Source organism: Epinephelus lanceolatus, chromosome 5 (assembly GCF_041903045.1).
Source record: "Epinephelus lanceolatus isolate andai-2023 chromosome 5, ASM4190304v1, whole genome shotgun sequence".
In the NCBI taxonomy this organism is placed as follows: Eukaryota; Metazoa; Chordata; class Actinopteri; order Perciformes; family Serranidae; genus Epinephelus; species Epinephelus lanceolatus.
Window position 1 is genome coordinate 1,464,560 of NC_135738.1, and position 20,456 is coordinate 1,485,015.

Consider the following 20,456-nt stretch of genomic DNA (forward strand, 5'->3'; position numbering starts at 1 on the left):
GCTGAACCTTTACACCCGTTGACTCAAAGAGCTGCAGCACCATCATGTGACTGAACAGAATAACTACATAATAATGTGTCATATTAATTTCGTATACAGTGGCCTGCAAAGGTTTGGGCACCCCTGGGTCAAAATTTTGTTTACTGTTCTCCAGAAGACATGAAGTTAAAGATGAAACATTTCTTCAATATTTTAGGCAAGATTACTTTTTAGTTTAGTTTATTTGCACGTACATGTTTAGAAAATACAGGAAAAAGAAATCAAAAGATTGTGCAGGAGAGGTTAGAAGACAAAAATGGCTTATGAAGATACCTCCACTATTAAATAACAACAATTATACATCAAAAGAAAAAGACGAAAACAATCAATTGTTCCAGACTAAGAAGTATTAAGAGGTGTTAAAGATGTGTAATTTACAACAACAAAAAACACAAAAAAATCAATAAAGTGTTGAGAGTCTTTGCAAGTTAGAGTCCTTTTCATATGCTTTTTGAATAATGATAATGTAGATGATGATTGTAGAGACGGAATGAATCAATGGATATTGAGAATGTTAATATTGACATTTAATATGAGAATATTAAGATATGTGTGACAGTAAGGAAGACAAAGGTCCTCAGAGTGTCTTGTGGAATATGACTGTATGTTTGAGGAAAACTTAAAAATGTTCTGAAAAAATGCTCAGCAAATCATGATTGAGATGTACATATTTACACATGAATACACAAGTCTGGTTTATGTTCACATTAAAAATTGATAAAAAAAAAAAAAAGTTTATATTTTCTAAAGAGAGAAGGAGATGATTTGCATTTTTTTAAACAAAAAATTAACGTGTGGAACCTGAGTTATTTTGTATATATTTTTTATTTTTGTTAGAAAACTGTCACGAAGTCTGATTTCATTCATCTGAAACCATTTAGAGAGAGATGATAGCTCTTCATTTGCTTCTCGCATGAGTGTGCTAAAGTTTTCATGTGAAGGTACCAGACATGTATCTATGTATCCAGAAATGTTGTATTTTCATAATGTTTTATTCCACATTGTTTGAGTTACTTGAACTCTTTTTTAAGACCTCAACTCTTCCTGTCTGTCCCAATACCTGTACTACCATACTATATAGTACGGCAGAAAAAGATTTAGTATGTCCTGACACACAGTATGTAGCTTTTTTGGCTGCTCTGACCCACAATCTGCTGCAGCGAAAGATTCGTCACATCGACTGTCAGAAGTCTCAGTGATGGATGACAGTGCATTAGAGTGACTGATGACCAGTTGATTAGTAATAATAGGAATATAAATTGTTTAACTGAATAAAATTTTCAGAAATATAACCAAGAACAGATGGGCATGAGTATTAAATATCTATGAAAGTAATGTTTAGCCTCTGTCATTTTAGGATTGTGAATTTCATCTCTGGTGAGTTCGGTGAACAGCATTTTGTTTTATCTCCATGGAAACGGATATATGAGCAAGAGGGTTAAAGTTCGGGGCGTAATGTTGAGGTAGTAGTTTGTCCTGATTGTGTGCATACTGCATGTAACAGTACATCATTTTTAAGAACAACTGCACTACCTGCTAAAAGTAAAAAGAAAAAAGTATGCGATTCCAAACGCACCCTGAGCGTCCTCTTCTTCTTCAGCAGTGGTTTAATTGCAGCAACTGGAGAATAAGCTGCACCAGCTGTTTCATCAAACCATTGCAAGAATAAATTTTGGCATTGTATGTTTCTGCAAATCACTGATTTGCTACATTTGTACATTATTACACAGCAGTTATGTTAAAAGTTTACAAGTCAAGAACGATGTGGTTAACATGTGGTTAGGTTTAGACACAAACGTCACTTGGTGACGGTTAAGAAACGATCAAGGTTTGGCTTAAATTATCTGGTTCTGGAGGCACAGTCCCTGCAGGAAATGAACAAACACCCAGAATTAGGAGTGCAAAAGCAGCTGGTAACACAGTGATGGCTCTCTACAAAACACCCACATTTAGAGGATGAAAAACTGCAAGAAAAACAACAGTTTTTGCTGTTTGTTGGTCTCAAAGATCAGTCTACAGTGTTTGTAGCTTGGCAGGAATCTTGCCTAAATGTCACACCATCCATAGACTCACAAGTCAGTCTTTAGACGTTTTGCTTAACTAAAGACTGATGACTTTCTCCCTGATTTTGTGTTTAGATGGGCGGATACAATTTCAGAGTTTAAAAAAACTCCCTACGTTGCAGAACCAATAGTAAATCTGCAGGGCGGTCCTTCGGTGGCTCGCTGAACTCTTGTGCTCGTAAACATAGTCCGACTAGAAACACGTGTAGCGGTACAAAATGGCTCAGCCGTGCTCGCAGAAAACGCCGTCAAAGTTCAGTGGATGTTTGTCGCGTTCTCGCCAACTAAAAGAAACAAACATAATCTTTTACAAGGCCATGACTCATCCGTCCGGCCGGACTATAACGTTAGAGGGAATCGCCTTGTTGTTTACAAATACTTCCGGGTAGAAAACCAGCAGAGCTTTTAGCTATATATATATATATATATATATATATATATATATATATAGCCTATATATCACATTTTTCACATCACTGTATCACCGTTTAGACTAATCCGATGTTTGTAAAGTCTATAAACACAATGATTGAACAAACATTACTATTTCTGTGTGCACGTTTAGCTGGGCTAACCGTTAGCTGTTAGCCCTGTTAGCCGTTAGCGGTGTCTGTAATAGGTAATAGCTCATTAAACGGTGCGTGAAAAAAATATCTTTTCCAGCGGATATCTTAGTTACAACATGATTGAGCTAGCAAAGCAGTTTTGTGTTGCTATGTGTGGTATTTATTCAGTTTTGGGAAATCACGATGTCTAGAAAGCATCAGTGGCTGCAGCTGACAGGGACAGCTAACACTAGCAGCAAAGCTAACATCAGGACGTCATCTGTTAAAAGCCTCCCGTTGTCGGATACGACATGAAACTACTCCAGTTAGCTCAATCATGTTGTAACTAAGACATCTGCTGGAAAAAATATTTTCTTCACGGATGAGCACACGTTTGATAAAACAGAGTTAAATCTCTCGGCATCCATTTTCAAGCTCTCTGTGTGTTTGTTTCCTTGCGGACGAGAAAAGGAGGAGCGCACATTTCCGAGAAGGAAATTTTCAAAAATGCAAGAGGTGTTGCTTTGTTGCCGGCCGTTTTCTCCGGTGTGTTAAACACACTTTAGAAAGGAGTGTCCCCAGACTATCAGAAGGTGGAGATCTCTGATTGTCTGGTGGCGAGACTACACCATCCACCATCTCCTCTGCCTCCAGATGACAAAGTCAGCTCATACACTACATCACTGTAGAGACGAAGACACAATGAAACATATCCATAGTTTGCAGAAACATTTTCTTCTGGTGCCTGGGCTGGTTTCATTCAACAGTGAATGGAAGTGCACAGATTCATTTGCATTTTCTCTGGGTTTAAATTTGCTCTACATTTTCTATGGAAACCTGGAGAGTGTGAGCTTGTGCGCACAATACCAGGATCCTGAAACCAGCTAAGTGGAATTAAGCCATCATTTATTTTATTATTCACACCTGTGTTTTTCTGTCTGTGACATGACAAAATGTCTGCCGAGGAAAAGGGGCACTGAGGCTGGTCTGGAGGATCATGGCAGATCATTAAGACACTTTGTTGGTTTTCAATTTAACTTTTCATCCATGTATCTGGACAACTTTGAAATAAGGTCAAGGGGTGTTGCTTAAATGAACTGTTTATTGCACCAGAACTCAAGTATCAACCAAACAAAGCAAAAAAGCTCCAGTCTAAACCTTCTTTCTACATTCCCAACTTCATTCCCCACAGCTCCCAAACATGTGAAAACCAGCTCAACAAACTCTGCCTGCGTTTATAGACTTTCACCTGCACTCGGGTGTTCACGATCAACAATCACACACCTGTCTCCTGTTCTCTCAGTCAGGTGGTGAGTAATCCCGGTGAGAATTATTTGATTCAAGCCTCTAAAAAGACATTTAATAAAGAATAATAATGGCATCTTCATATTCAGTGCATGAAGTGAGTTTTTTGACCAACAATTGATAGATCTTGTAACATTTTTGTGTACTAAACTTCTAATTTAAAGATAATTGTTTCAAGAAATATATGTTTCCGAAACACTCACTGCTTTCTTAGGCACCCTGATGCAGTATTTGTCCATCTTAAATCTGAAAATACAAAAACCTTCACTTTCCTTTAGCAACCTTTTTATTCTAATTTAATCACTGCACAAAATTGTTTATTTATTCAGCAATATAAGAAATAGACCAAACTTTTGAATGCATTTGGATAAAATACAGAATTTTTGAGGTAGCTATGAATGCAGAGCCTCCATATCGACTACATCGCTAAAGTTCGATTCAACTCTGCAGTTAGAAAACAGTGTTGAACAAACGACTGTCTGAAAAATACTGAACTTTATTGATTTCTGAATGACAACAGCTCTACAGACATGGCTTGAAGTGTCACACTTTATTTACAAAAATACTGAGAACCAAACAGCTGAGGGCGAGGAAGCATGATGGCGAAACAAGTTTTTATATAATTCCTATAGAACAGCAGCTAAAGGTTCCTGGTTGTATGTAACAGGAAGTGCGTTGATAACCGCATGGTACACCTCAGTGTTACTGGCTTCTTCTGAGCTAAGACCTTCGCCACAGCGCGCGTTGTTTCATCAGGCGTGTGTCCGAGACAATAGCAGTTTGGTTTCTGGGTTGATTTACTTTCTGCGGCGAGCGGCGGCTCCCTTCTTGCTGCTGTAATACGAACAAACAAAAAGGAAGATACACGTCAGAAATCTGGGGTGTGTTCAACAATTTGTAAATTCAACAAGGGACAGTTGATGGTTGTGCAGGCTGAGCTTCGGTTTCACACAAATTCACACTTCAGAGTTTAGTGCCACACTTAGAGGCTCCTTAGCAGCAGTCAAATCATATGAAGTGTTCGATCCTCCATTAAAAATACTAACAACTGTAGAGTCTGTCTGGATCATGTGGAAGTAAAGGTGGATATTTTGCATCATCTTGTATGCAACAGATTAGTCTTCAAACATGATGTCCGAAATCTCTTAAGAAAATGCCAAAATAGCGAAAACAAATCCACGGGAGATAAATGTTATGCGGTTTGAGGCGTCAAAAAAGTACGTTTAAATCTTTCAGTTAGTGCCTTATATTAGAGACGTTTGCTAACGGCATGTTAACTGACACAGAAAGCAGCATTAACACTATTTCTATCTCTATTTCTTGTTCTAGGATACTTTGTTGCTGAAGCTCAATGAGATGACATGAATAAGTTAGCAAGTTACTACTTACTGCTACTGCAATAGTAGTAGAAGTAACAGTTGCTTTTGTTTGTTTGACCTGCTGAAATCTTAGGGTAGCTAATGTAACTAACGTAGCTAACAAGAAGTTCCCGAACAATTAGCATTTCACTGCAACAGTCAATTTAGAAAGTGACTTATTTAATAGCAAAAAAGATATCTCACAAGGAATGAAAGAATGGGGATAATGTTTAAGTGCTCATAATTAAGTTTATCTTATAAAAAAATAATAATTACAGGGAGAAATAACAGTCTAGATCACAAAATAAAACTCAAAATACTTTTGTTTGATCATGAAAACTAAACCGACTTCTATTTTACATACAAAGGGATTTCCAGCCACATGCAAAATGGCAAAAATGCTTCATTTCCAGTCTACGACATTACAGTCAGACGTCTCTGTTGACATGTTGCAGTTCAAACAGAAATTAGTCACAAACTCATGCAGCACTTACCTGCACATACTGAATCATTACTGAGTCCAACAGTCACTAACTTAATGTGAATACCTTCACAGTTACTGCAGTAATGGCTCTCACACCAAGTAAAGAGGTCAGTATGAAGAGAAGGACCCTGACCTTTACACTGAAAAAGGATGCACCATTTTGGGTCATAATTGTACTCAATATTTTTTGTTTCTGTTAAATGATTACTAAAAAATGATTGTCTAAAAAAAGAAAACAGGCAGTGTTTGCTTCAACCTTGTACAATAAATTGACAAATTGAGCTGTTTATACATCTTTTTTCAGAGTAAACCAGGGAACGCTCCTCACATACTGACACTGAGTGACACCAGTAAATCCACAGTTATAATGAAATGTAAAATGTGTTGTTAATTATGGAAAACTAAATAATACACACAAAATGTCTGGGACATTACTGAAACCTTGTATCAGGAACAAAAGTAGAAATCTACATGCACAAATTGCTAAACCAAGCTAACGAGATAATAATGTTTTTTTTATTGCTTGATTTAGCAATTTATTTACATGGAATGCCATCTTATTCCTACTGCATGTCAGAAATAGATGTAGACATACAAAAGCAGCAGCTTGTTTTTTCTTTAAATTAATATAACAGCAGATTAGCGTTTTAGTCTACAAATGTCTTACCTTTTTATCATTCTAGCCATATTATCATATTCTGGCCATTACATTAGTTTGTTAGCTAGCTTGTAACACTTTCTAAACAGCATACAAAAAATGTTTGATTTAACTTTTAAAAACCCTGTTATTAACTCTAAATTATTCAGTTTAGTTATGTTAAGTTTCCTACGTTAGCCAGTTAGCCTAGCTGACTTTCATGATCAACCCAGCCACATTACGATTTACGATTGAACGATTTTATTGAACATGTTAAAAGAAACAAAAAGTCAAACAAAATAAAGCATACGACATAAAACAAAACAAAACAAGCAAAGCAGAATCAAATAATAAACAACTTAAATGATATTGGTCATGTTCAAAAGGGGTAAGAAGAATTAAAAAAAAACTTTTCTAGTCCTTACCATACCTGTCAGCTATTTATGTTTGGTAGCTAGCTTGCTACACTTTCTAAATGTCATAAAATGTTTGTTTTAACTTTTCAAACTTTATTATTAGCAGTAAACAAACATGTTAAGTTTTCTGTGTTAGCTAGTTTGCCTAGCTGACTTTCCATGATCAATCTAGCCACATAGCCGGTAGCTATATTAGCTTGTCAGCTAGCCCGCTAAAGTTTTGAAATGTTACACAATTAATGTTTTACCTTTTAGCTTTTAGAAACTCTATCATTAACTGTAAATAATTCAGTTTAGTTATTATTTAGTTAAGTTTTCAACGTTAGCCTAACTGACTTTCTATCATCAGTCTAACGTTAGCTGTGTTAGCTTGCCTGTAAAACTTTACTAATGTCACAAGATAAATGTTTGTTTTAATGTTTAGCTTTCAGAAATCCTATTATTAACTGTAAACAATATAGTTAAGTTGTTTCAAGTTTTTAATGTTAACGTTAGCCGAGCTGACTTTCCATGTTTAATCTATAGCCATATAACTGTAGTCTGCAGGTACATTAGCTTGTCAGCTCGCCTGTAAAACCTTCAGAATGGCAAAAGATGAATGTTTGCTTTAACTTTTAGCTTTTAGAAACCCAGTCAGTAAACAATTCAATTTAGTTAAGTTTTCCATGTTAGCTAGTTAGTCTAGCTGACTTTCAGTGATTAATTTAGCTATATTAGCTGGTCAGCTAGCCTGCTAAACTTTCAAAATGGCACAAGATTAATGGTTTAACTTTAAGAAACCCTATCATTAGTTCTAAGCATTTCAATTTAGTTAAGTTAAGAATTCCATGTAAGTTAGTCCAGTTGCCTTTAAATGATTGATTTAGCTGTATTAGCTTGCTAGCCTGCTAAACTTTGAATTAACCTTTGGCTTTTATTTTTAATGACTGAAATTTCAACCTGCTATATAAGCTATGGTGTCACAGACTTGATGACAAACTGCTGCTGCTGTATCTTTGGACAAACACGTGACATGACAACATGTATGACCTGTGAGGTGGATCAAGACTGGTCCACTGCCTCCATGTTGACTTTCAGACAAGACAAGTTTGTCTGGGCCTGGATTTGGGCCTAAACACTTACTGGTGGTGTTAGTGTGTTTGGTGTGTTTATGGCTTTTCTAGCTCACAAAAAAAGTGGATGCCAAAAGTTCAGATGTGGGCTGCTATCTTTGAATGTACATTAGACAAAGGCTGAAAATTGTCTCCAGCATGAAAAACACTGCCTTGCTAATATCCAGCTCATATTTAATAAAATACTGTAAAAAAAATAAAAAAATAAAAATAAAAATAAAAAATTATATATTATATTAAGTGAAAAACATTAAATCCTCTGTCCCTACCAAGCAAGTGTTTTCTGCCATAAACTGACATAAGCTGTTCTGAGGACAGCTTATGTGTTGCTAAGGGAAGGGTTCACGCAGACATCAGTTGGAGTTAAGTTTATGAGATGACTGGATGTCTATGAACCCAGACATGACAGTACTTACTGCTTCTGTAACTCATCAATGCGGTTCCTGTACGTGAGCACCTGAAAGACGACACAGCAGCAGCTTTAACACATTTACCTCTGAGGAGAAGGACTTCCCCGTGCTCTCCTGTAACAGGCTCCGTGGGCTGAAAGCTGCAGACTGAGGCATCGTGGGAAACCAAGATGGGGTCATGCATATGATCAGTATTTAGATTTGACTGTCTCTGTAATGTTAGAGTGTACTGAGAGATATTATTTTTGTATGTTTGGGCTAAATTCTATGGGTGCTCAAGGTTGGGACTTTATGAGAGGAATAAACACTGTGTAACTTCCTGATTGGACTTATTGATTATGAATAATCTGATCATTGTTGCATTAAAACACCCGTTCTGGTTTCCCCTCCAAAAAGAAACAGTTTAGAGAGATTGGGCTTCAGCTCGGCTCTGTGACCTCAGCAAGGTCCGACTTACCTGTTCAACCGCTCGCTCACACACCTGACCAAAGCTCTGTGATGCTAAAACTAAAACATCCAGACCAGGACAGAATGTGGAGGAGCTCAGACACCCAGCACCACCTTTACAACTGAAGAGTTTGACTCCAAAATGACAGCTGTAATACACATTAGTATAAAACCAATACAACTTTGCAAAGGATGGAAGGTAACTTAACTGTTTTAAATAATAATTTACCCGTCAGTCTTCATTCATTCAGTTTAAGGTTGTTTAACTTATGTATGGAAGCTCAGAGGTGTCATTATTAGAAGAAATATTTTTACATTTTTCTTCTTAAAGGAGGCAACTTTTTGAAAACCTTTTCATAATCGGGAGAAAAACAACGTTTCTCGTGTTGACAACAAACACCTTCTAGTGATGTAAAGAAAAATGTTCTTTTATTAATTAAACATTGTGAATTATAATTGTTTCCTTATCTTTGAGTTAATGTACAGTAACTGTATTTTTTAAACAGTTAAAAAGTTCTGATCCAGAGCCAGCAGACACAAAAAGAAAAAGAAGTCAAGCTAATTGATATGACTCAAATTATTTTCAATTTGTTGAGGTGAATCCCAAAATTAAAGCTGTGGTGCCTCCTTAAATAAAACAGTAAAAAATATTTAACTCAGCTGATTCATAAACTTTTTCACAGCCGATGCTCAGATGTCATTTTTGGAAACAAACTCTTCACCTCCCTTCTTTAGTTTTTATTTCCTAGGTGGTGTGTTGTGTCCTTTCTCGGCCAGTGGAGGGCGCCCTGGTTCTTACCGACCTTCCGTCATGCTAACATGCAGCGAGCCTGAAGCCAGCAGGCAAAAGTCCCTGCTGCTCAGCTCTACTTACAATTTACTGAGCTCCTCCACTCTCTTACGCAGGGTTGTAACCTGGAGGGAATCAAAGAGCACATCGAGGGTTCAAACCCGGAGGTTTGCTCGGCCACACGCTCACCTCAGGCTCAACATCAACAACAACAACAATAGCTGGTACAGTTTGAGAAAAGTGTGATTTATGTTTTCTTTATCTGCTAGTTTTGTGTGTAGATCAGAGTGCACAAATCAGCGTATATACCGAGGACAAAGCTGTGGATAAATATGTTATTTGTGTGCAATTAAGGCTGAGTAACATTATGAAACCAGACAAAGTAAAACTTTTCTTTAAAACCTCATTTTGAGAAAACATATTTTTCAAAAAAATAAATAAAAATATTTTTTAAGTCAGTTTTGAATTTTGTCTGAACACAGGCAGCAGTTATTTCTAAATAAAAAGAACTTTAAAACTGTCAAAATCAAGATGTGAATCAGGAACAATTAAAATAAAATTTAAAAAAAAATAATTAAAAAAATGTGAATAAAAACATTAAATAAAATTACAAAATGTATCAATGCCAACTTTCTGTACTTGACATTTTTCAATACTTGATGGTAGAACTGTGGCATGAACACCAAAAAAAGTACTGAGTTGCTCTCTATACGATCAAAAATGAATATTAAATAAATAATTAGGTAAATAAAAAAATAGGTAAGTAATAATAAATAATAAGAACAAATTACTATTCATCCAAGTATTTAGTTTTGAGTCCCAGCTCTGTACATTATCAAAAAGGCTGTGAACCATCTCCATTAAAACTGGACCTGATTTATTTTGTGTGACGACCTTTGTGCTAAAATAATAATTCAAATCAAGTCAATCAAATTTGTAATGTCATTAAAAAACAACTATAACTAAATTAAATGTTTTTTTTTTCCTGGTCAGGATATTGAACCAAATGTATTTTCAAAATAGCACAGAGTAAACATATAGCAGGTGTCAAAAATTCCAAAAATTCAAAAGCATCATTTGTGGGATAAACTCCTCAATAAGCTCCTGTTTCAATGTAATAATAATAATAATAAATAAAGACTTTTTGTTTTACTTAATATCTGTAACGAGAAATTCAAATGTTATTAATCAGTTTTTTTCTAACCCAGGATTCTGCAACCAACAAATATATTTAAGAAAGTCACAAACACAAATAATCTTTCAGGTCTTAAAATCGACCCCAAACCTCTTCACGGTGTGATCCTAACCTCAGAGTGAGAAGAAGAATAAGAACCACACTGAACATCATTACCAGCCAGTAAACATCAAAGCAGCACATCATGATAAGTAACGACGACGAGGACGGGGGGAGTCTCACCTCATACTTCTGCCTCTTCAGTCTCTCCATGTGGTCGAACTTCTCAGACTCCAGCTGGGTCATCCATTCATGCAGCTCATTGATCTTATCCCTGCAGGAGACACAAGTAAGATAAATAAAACACGACGACTTTGAGAGCAGCTCAGTTAAGGTGAGTCAAGTTAGTTAAGTTTTTTGTGTTTGAGTCGTACCTCAGCTTGTCCTCATTCAGATGGTCGATGTTGAGTGCCTTGCGTCTGGCGGCCAGGATCTTCTTCTTCTTCTCTCTCTCAGTCTCTTTCTTGCCTCCTCTCTTCTGGTCAGCCTGTTCAGTGTGAGTGTGCAGACACAGGTTAACAGCAGTGGTGGAGGAGGTACGTGCATGGTGGAATGTAATGGAGTACATTTTACTCAAGTACTTGAGTACAATGTTAATGGACTTGAGGTAGAGCTAATTTGACCAGTTTTATATCCGTCAGGTGGCTTCATTTACTGTATGCTTTGCGTTACATTTGCGACCATATTACCCTAATCTGAAAAGTAAGTGATGGATGAATGAAGTGTATTAAAAAGTATAATATTTATCTGAAATGTAGTTGAATCTAAGGAAAAAGTAGCATAAAATGAAATGACTTAAGAACTGTACGTACAGTCCTTGAGTAAATTTACTGCTGCATTTATGACTGTGTGTACTGACTCTCTGCAGGTGGCTGCTGTAGTTGGAGCCCATGCTGGACAGAGCGGACTTCTTCTTTGCCTCCTCTTCTGCCTTCTTCTTGGCCTCGCTCTCCTCCCTGCACCGCCTCTCCTCCTGGTTCACACAAACGAATCAGAGTGAATCAAACATCTGATTATAGGGTCATATTTCAACAGTCAAAGAAGAAGAAAGATGAAACCACGAACCTCACGTCTGGCCTGGCGCTCCTTCTCCTTCTCAGCGCGGACCCTCTGTTGCTCGGCCCTCTCAGCGCGACGCTTCTCCTGCAGGACAGCAGCAAATACATCGTCAGCGCACTTTAGTCTACACAATTAAACCCAACACAGATAATAGATGAGAAGATTGCGACCGCTCTTTTGTTTCTATATGAAGCTACAGCCAGGTAGCTGGTCGTAATGACTGGAAAGAGGGGAAAACAGATTGCCTGGTTCTCTCCAAATGTAGCCTATGAAACCATAGTTTTACAAATTCTGTCTTGATACCGTTCAAAAACTGCAAAATGGTGAGTTTGTACGGTTTTAAGAAACCATAAAGTGTCGATCAGTGAGTTTTAGAGGAGCTGCTGGGTGGATTTTGTTACCTTTCGACAGAACCAATTTTCAGTCTTTATGCTAAGCTAAGCTAACGGGCTGCTGCTTCATTTGTACAGGATGAGAGTGGTATCCATCTTCTCATGTAACTCTTGGCAGGAAACTAACAAATATTTTTTAAGAATTTTAACAATACACCATTCACCATTTCTTAATGCTAGTACATATCTCTTGAAATAAACTGAGGGTCCCTCAAATCAGTTAATTTCACACTCAGAATTACTGTGCAAGCTTACACATTGTGCATTCCTTATTTCAACATTTCCTCTTAATGTTAAGTAGAAATGCTACTAATTGATGAATCTGGCATGTCCCAATACTGTTGATTCTGAGTGTGTCAGTAAAATGTTTCAGGTGTTTTTTTGGCCAAAATTAGCAATCTAGCTACCTAGCAATCCACTCATAGCGACTATAGCATTGTTATGTATTATTTTTGTTACCTTATTTGTTTATATTCAACATAAATCACAATCTTTCCCTAATCTTAACCAAAGTAGTTCATGGTGCCAAAGTCCTGCACAGATATCATCCCCAACCACCCAGCCAGCGATTACATTGCCACAAGACTGTAATTAAGAAATCAGTTTAGAAACATAATTTCTAGGAAACAGTGGTAGATATTTAGTGCTCTGTCCAGTCTCTAAGGATCAAATTCAGTTGTATTTTTCATTCTATTTTACCATAATATATGTGAGAGAGGTTTAATGGGGTTTTAAGGTGTGATGTTATTGGCTCTGGCTGAAGACTCACAATCCTCTCCTTGAGGGCGATCAGCTCCTCTTCCTCCTTCTTCCTGCACTCAAAGTGAGCATCGATGAGGCCCTGCAGCTCAATCAGATCCTTGTTCTGACGTTTCTTCTGGATGTCCTGCAGGGTCACAGACGCACAGGAAACAACCCTCAGCCAAACAGAAACACTTATGCACTTCAGGTGACAACACTTGTCACATCAGATCCACTTACATCAAAGTCCACTTTCTCACCATCGGGAATCTTTGGAGCGCTGGGCCTACAGGAGAGAGCGTTTTGGTTTTAAGTGCACAGGTGCTGATTATTATGTTGTGTCAATGCTGTATTAAATTCTTGTCAGCCAAACATGTTGGATGGAAATGTCTATGGAAATGATTTGAAGTCAAAATTACACAAGAGGGAAACTTACTTGAATTTGGGCTTCTCCTCTGCAGGTTAGGAAATGAAGAGGGGACAAGTACATGTCATGGGGTTAGAAACAAGGCAGATTATTTCACTTCTCTCAGGCATTGCATGGATTAAACTGTGTGGGTTTTAGGTCTATGTGACATGTTAGATTAAGATTAAAGCAATTGTGCCTCAGTGTTTGAGGGTTAGAACAACAGGTGAAAACAAATGAAAACTTCACATATAAAAAAAACAAACGGTTTTTAACATTATGAAGTGAATTGTGAATATCAGAGAGCAATCTTTAGGTGAATGCAGTTACAGTAACACAGTTATGTATTCTTACAAAATGTTCAGTTTTCTTATAAAGCCTCATTTATCTAAAAAAAAAGTCGCTTGAAGTTGTGACTTTTCTGTACCGTACCAACAGTATGTGTTATGTTTTTTGGCTTGACCCCAAAACCATTTTACACAAGCAAGACAAAGTCATTCCCCCATTTCTTCCTTGTCTTTTTACCCAGATTCTGGCGGCTCCATGCCATGCAGATGACGAGTGGCATAGCAAGAGTGAAAAGATGGGGTCGCTGCGCAGTAAAGCACGTGTTAGCATTTCATATTCTTTCACCCTTTTTCTCCACTAGTTTTCTCAAAAGTTGATCAATAATAAAATTCAGTGTATTAATGTGAATTTGGATTCCAAACTCTCAGTGCCAATTGGGCAGCGCTCCTGGATTTTGACAGACAGATAAAATTTAGACAGACATTTTGTGAACAGCAGGCGTTCCCCGAGTACAGACGTCAGACCTGGACACTGTGGTCCTTCCCAAAACCAGAATGACAGATTTCAGATTTGTCAGAAGTTTGTTTAAATCAACATACCTTCCTCTTCAACGGCCTCTGCATGCAGCAAGCATCCAAAACAGAAGCAGAATAGACAACATTGTTAGCAAGCGAACTATACACTGCTTCAGCTAAATACAGTGAAACTGGGAAATTAATGCAGAGAGTCAGTGTGCTGCAGCTTCATGAATTATTCATTAGGCTACTGTAAATTCTCAAAAAATGGCCGAGTAATGTCAAAACGGCACAAATAAAGGCAATTTGCTTATAATGCGCATTACTTACGTTTGTACAGCAGCATTAACATAAATACCACTGATGCTTTTTCACGTTAGCTTTAAAGAAATTAAAAATAAAGAACTGGAAATGATTGGGAAACAAAGAGAGGCTAAAACATTACAAAATATATGTTAAAAACGGGAGGTTTTCAATAAAAGCAATATAGGACTGTCAAATAAAAATCTCACTGTAGTTTGAGGTAAATAAAGGCCAATATTTGAGAATTTGCATACAGTTTAATATTCAAACAGCTTAATAAAGTAGGATCCCTTTAACATTTATCCCTGACTTCACACGCAATTTCAAAAATGGCATGTGAAGTCGAGAAGTCAGGGTAGATTTCGGTAGACATGCATAATGCAATGATAGTTTTTAACATCAAATTTAGCAACAGTTATCAAGCTTTACATGGGTCTGGGTTTTGCATTAAATCATACATTTAGTGGAATTACATTTAAGTTCTCACCAAAATAGCATGTGAATGCAAAACAGACTTTCCCACTAGCATGTGAGCGTAATATAAGATGGTGTGACAGTGGTAAATTTAGAAAAAAGATAAAATCTGAGACACCATCTTTGTCTCGTTTTTATTGAAGTAATGTTTTTATTCATGCGTAGCAGTTATTCCCTTAAAAGAAGCAGTTCAGATATTTAATGTGATGGTTACCTTTATCTGATATCAAAACATTAATAAAGCAACCATGTACGCCAAATACGAGTACTTAGAGTACATGTGGTACAGTAGTATTTGGGGTTAGACTGATAAAAGAGGCCAATATTTATCTTCTTTTTTAATTTAAGCCCTCAGATATTCCCTTAGTTTGAAGTAGAAAGCCATTGTCCATTACGAATGCCAACACGTTGGCATACAGTATGCTAGACTAACTTGCTAATTACCTAGCACTCTATGTTTTTATGTATTTGTAAGTTTCCACTATTTATTTTTTTTTTACATTCACAGAAAGGTATATTTTCTTGTTAGACTTTGAATGTAATTGTTTACTTCACATGTAAAGTAAATTACGTTAGCTAAGACGCTAAACTTTTCACAACTGAGATTTTAATTTTTCTTAACTTGTGAATCTATAATTCTCAGACCCAAAGTGAAATCTATATAAATTTTAGATTTCTAAAGGGGTTTACAAATACTTAGAGTACATGTGGTACAGTAGTAAAAGTGCGGAAAGACTGATAATATTTGTCTTTTTAGAATTTGAGCCCTAAAATATTCCGTCTGTTTGCAGTAGATAGCTTTGTTTACTACGAATGGCAACATATTAGCATACAGTATCTCAAGTCAGTAATTAACAAGCACTCTCTGTATCTTTTTATGTATTTGTAAAATTTTAAGATTCACTTAAGACTTGTTGAAATGACTAAAAAGTATATATATTTTGTTGTTCTTTAGACTAATTCACATATAGAGTAAGTCACGTTAGCTAAGAAGCTAAAGTTTCAACAACTGAGATTTTCATTTCCCGGAACCTGTGAATCTGTTTTTCCCAGATTCAGAATGAAAATTATATAAATTTTAGATTTCTAATAAGGGTTCATACTGTAGAATGATAATATACTCTGATAATCTTAGGCTACTGTATCGTACTGTATGCTAACATGTTAGCTCAAACACATCAGGTAGATGCATCTACATAGTTTGTACCTCAGAATTAATCCCCCTAAGAACATATAGATTAATAAAGGAATGAATTAACTTTTACTTTTTAGCATTTTGAGAATGGAAAGCTGACGGAACAGATGCTAACATATATGTGGGGCAGGACTTTGGATCTTTGTATCAGCCTAAAACATGAGCTTTGGCTTTCGGCTTTCAAATATTAGTCATATATTAACTGTAAAATGCTTTAGGTACAATCATCTCAACATATGTTTATATAAGAAGTCATCACATCCCAACTTGTGCCCCTTTGAGTGCTGCATGAACAGGCTTTCTTTGACTTTGTTCAGAGGTGAAAGGAAGGTAACGTTAGCGTTAGCATTAGCAGACATGGTGTGGATCAGGATTAGTGGGGTCTGTCTGGCTGGCTGCAGCCTGTTGGAGCGCACCTGTCGCCTGGGAAAGGATGATAGAATACCCCTTCCCCCCTCCATGCCACATACCTTCAGGCTCAGGCTCAGGCTGCGGTTCTGGTTCTGGTTCTGGTTCTGGTTCTACCACTGGTTCTGGCTCTGGTTCTGGTTCTGGCTCTGGTTCTGGCTCTGGCTCTGGCTGTGCCTCTGGCTCTGGCTCTGGCTCTGGCTCAGGGGCCGCCTCAGGGGCCACCTCTACTTCCTGTACTACCTCCTCTTCTACAGCTACACAACATGCAGCCAGTCACCAGGGGAGAGGAAGGGCGGTGAGAGTGTTAATGAAAGCAGGAGAAAGGGGAAAGAGTTGGAGGTGATCGGGGGGTGAGTAAATGGAAAGGGGAGATGTGAGATATGAGGAGGTTCATTGCAGGGCAGTTTGGGGAAACTGCCACCGGATGGAGCTAAAGCATGTGAGACAGCAAGCAGTTAAAGGAGGGAAAAGGTCAGTCATTGATGGTCAGTCATTGATGGATGAAATATAATTGAATCCTGCGCTGCAACTCAGAGTAGTCGAAGACAAATAAAGACAAATTCTATCCTGACGCAATCAACTTTTCTAACCTGCGTCTTTTCATTAGTGTTAACCAGCATGCCAAAGTTCACGTGGAAGTACGAACACATGTTTTCAAAAATGACCGACAAATTAGTATAAGTGGCATAAGACTTATCATCTGCAGGCTGCATCTTACCATCGTATTCTTCACGTCCGTCCGAGAAAGAAAGGAGCAGAAGAACATTAAGAAAAGATCCCATTTGTACCCATTTTTGACAGAATACAAATTCAAAATGTGGGTACACTGGGGATCCATGCTAAGCAAACACAACACAGTCCTCCTGGGCTGACCAGAGCTAACAGACGGGACCTTTAAGTGGCATCAGACTTCACGAATGTCCTTTAATCTGAAGGACTGTTCAGCTCAGGAGGACTGTACAGTTGCAGGTGGTCATGCAGTGCTGCAGGACTTGTTGCCAACAGGCCAGTGTCGGCTTTTTTAGACTTTATAAGGTCAGATTTTGATCTCACACAACATAACTGACACTGTCCTGATGCCAACATTAGTGCTGCAACCACGCAACAGCGGTGAAATAATTTATGAGCAGATTCACTTTGAAGTTAAATTGCACAACTTGAATCTGGAGGGAGTCAAGCCAAACCTGAAAACATACGTATTTGTCCAGTGCAAATAACTTTCTACAGGGGATGGAAAATCAGTTAGGCAAGATTCAGAAATAATACTGGGTTTTAGCATGGAACTCCGGACTGTACCTGGATCTAATGTTTAGGGGATTGAATATTTTAAACGGGGGAAAATGGTGCTACTTACCCTCAACCTGATCACTGCAAGACAGAAGGCAAAGAAATTCTGATTTAGAGTTAAATCTAATCAAAATATCAGCCTAACAAATTCATGCGAGACCATGAATATAGTAGTTGGTTAAATAATTGAACCCAAAGTCCGCTTTGTGGCTTTTTCTAGAGCTTTCAGCTGCAAACACATGCTATTGAATTCTCTAGAGGTCAATAAACAGACCTTGACTTGATTATTTTGTCAAATCTATCACCATAAGTTTCAAATGTGTGAGTGAAAATGTGAATGGACTTACACTTCCTCGTCAGACATGGTGACAGTGGACTTTACAACCTGGAGGCAAAAGAGAAGAGAGGAACTTAAAGTCTGTCTGCAAGAAGCAAGTGAGCAGCCGGCTGTATTTATAGCTCAGGATTAAGTTGCAGATGTCTTAAATATCTGGTGCCGACCCCACCCTGACCAGACCCCACTCTGCTGGCCTTCACATATTTCACCCCCATCTCCAAAAACACAAAATATTTATGTAGAGTCATTTCTAAAAGTTTGTTCCTCATCATTTTTGAGGAATATTAATGAAATATTTTTACAAAACTCTTGTGTTCAAAACTCCAACTTTGCAGATCCAAATTGGTTTATAATAAGCGCTAAAGCTTTGGGTTGAAATCCGAGCCTCAGCCCTGAATCTGCATCTCTGATGGTAACTGAGAAGGGAGCCAAACATAGATTTATGCCAACGGTCTGTTTTCAACTGAGGGATCAGATTAATGTTTTAAAAAAGAGGGGGGTCATGGTAAAGGTCGGCCTCCTGCCCTGTCCCATCACTCTGCATCCAAGGCGTTAAAGACTTTTTATCTTTAGAAACACTCTCGACAGCTTTTAGCAAATTCCGTCACATCTCTAATCTCAGCTCACGCTCCAGTTCAGTGGTAAAAATCCAGACTGGATCTGATCTAACCCCCTGCAATGATAAACACACATGACCTGAATATATTAATAATTTTAATCTATCAGTGATTAAATGTCGGATTAGTTGCCCATTAGTCTCATTAGCGTGAGGCCACCATGAGTGCGTCCCGACATCACAACTATTTCCAACTGACAGCTGCACAGGTCCCAGATCTGGTTTCAGGGGACCTGATGCTGAAGATTGGGTTCCTTCCTCTGGACCACTACCCACAATTCCACCTTCATCACCTTATCTGGCTGTCTCGCTCTCACATGTTTCCTTCAATCACGTTCCTGAGGCTCCCTGCTGACTGAGGCCACTTTGCTGAGGAATTAAAATAAACCCTGAGAAGCAGCCATGAGGGTTAAAGGGCTAATGCTTGTATTTGCTCTTTGAGTCTCGTAAATTCCAAACTCAGATTTATGTTTACGCCATGATGTAATATTGGAAAAATCACTGGAGGTTCTTGGCTCCTGTTCAAGATGTTAAAGTGTTTATCCTCAAGCTATGTGCACTACAATGTACACACATGCCACGCCCAATTTACATCTTCACTACTGGACATCAGCAACAAGATAAAGCCAAGAAAACCTGCAATCCAAAGGGTACAGCAATGTTCTTGACTTAAAATATCAAGAATAACAACTCCATTCATCACCGCTGCTGTCATGATGTTACATAAGTCATTAGTATCATCTTCTGTCTCCTGAAGCGGAAAGCTGCTTCAAAGACTATAAGCCATCTGTAAATCCTTCAGGTATGAACCTCCGCCGGGTCACTGGACTCGAACCAAACCAGCATGACAACAATAACAAAGTCCTTTAAGTTAACGGCAGATGTCCTGCAAGAATGTCAGAACTTCTAAACCTCTGAGAGTTTCACATCTTAACATCAGCTGAAGGTTTTGCATGATTTCAAACACCAAAAAGTCATCAGATTTCTCATTTTGGAGATACAGATGTACCACAAGGTGTCAAAAATCCCACTGCTTATCAGCTTCTCAGGCGCACAGCTGCAATCAAACACCAACGCAAACTACATTTCATCACTGCTGAGCTCAAACATAAAAGCATCACACTCTGTGGGCTTCAAAGAGAGGCCTGTTCTCTTCTAACCCCTGACCTCTGCAGCAGCCTCTACTAGTCGTGGCAGTGATTTTAACACATGGGGACTCAGCTGTCCTCAGTTTGGGTGATGTTTGGGGGATCATTGCACTTGAGCTTCATCTCTTCCATTCACACACTCACTCTCTCTCCTCTTTCTTACCTCAGAAAAGCTGAAAGAAGCGAGCTCTCCGCTGGCCAAGACAGGCTGTAAGGTTCTGCAAACTTACCGCGCTGATTATGTCCTTCTGTTATAGTGACATCTGATCCGCTCGGCCTTCCCATTGGACGAGCAGTCGGCATGGAGGCGAGGCCTTGGCATGCAGTGGGGCAGGGTCCACCACTTCGGGACCCCCCCTCCCATCGCTGGCACTCAATAAGGAGATGGAAGGGTCGAATGCTAAGGAGGGAGGCTCAAGTTTGGAGAAGGGGGCAGCCAAGACG

At 38.2% G+C, this 20,456-nt stretch overlaps 1 protein-coding gene across 6 annotated transcripts; it reads right to left on the reverse strand.

Moving 5' to 3' along the window:
- Positions 1–4,487: 4,487 nt before the first annotated feature.
- Positions 4,488–20,311, reverse strand: tnnt3a (troponin T type 3a (skeletal, fast)). 6 transcript variants are annotated; one of them, XM_078168326.1, is made up of 14 exons: positions 20,176–20,311; positions 18,259–18,296; positions 17,979–17,992; positions 16,684–16,878; positions 14,326–14,343; positions 13,469–13,487; positions 13,273–13,318; positions 13,061–13,177; positions 11,906–11,983; positions 11,700–11,813; positions 11,215–11,327; positions 11,024–11,114; positions 8,376–8,416; positions 4,488–4,786 (listed from the first exon to the last, which is right to left on the reverse strand). In XM_078168326.1, exons 2-14 carry the CDS (start codon positions 18,273–18,275, stop codon positions 4,750–4,752), a joined length of 900 nt encoding a protein of 299 aa, XP_078024452.1. In that variant the 5' UTR covers positions 18,276–18,296; positions 20,176–20,311; the 3' UTR covers positions 4,488–4,749. The 6 variants fall into 6 exon arrangements, with proteins under 6 accessions (XP_078024452.1, XP_033490894.1, XP_078024454.1 ...); XM_033635003.2 differs by lacking the exon at positions 8,376–8,416 and adding an exon at positions 9,691–9,731 and having other exon boundaries at positions 20,176–20,309; XM_078168328.1 differs by lacking the exon at positions 14,326–14,343.
- Between the last annotated feature and the right edge of the window lie 145 nt (positions 20,312–20,456).

Bases quoted from the DNA above. Each gene is read 5' to 3' on its own strand.
- tnnt3a (XM_078168326.1), bottom strand. The intron at 11,814-11,905 runs GTTCGTGGTTTC...TGTGTGAACCAG, and splicing joins AGCGCCAGGCCAGACGTGAG to GAGGAGAGGCGGTGCAGGGA. The intron at 4,787-8,375 runs GTAAGTACTGTC...TTCGTATTACAG, and splicing joins ATTGATGAGTTACAGAAGCA to CAGCAAGAAGGGAGCCGCCG.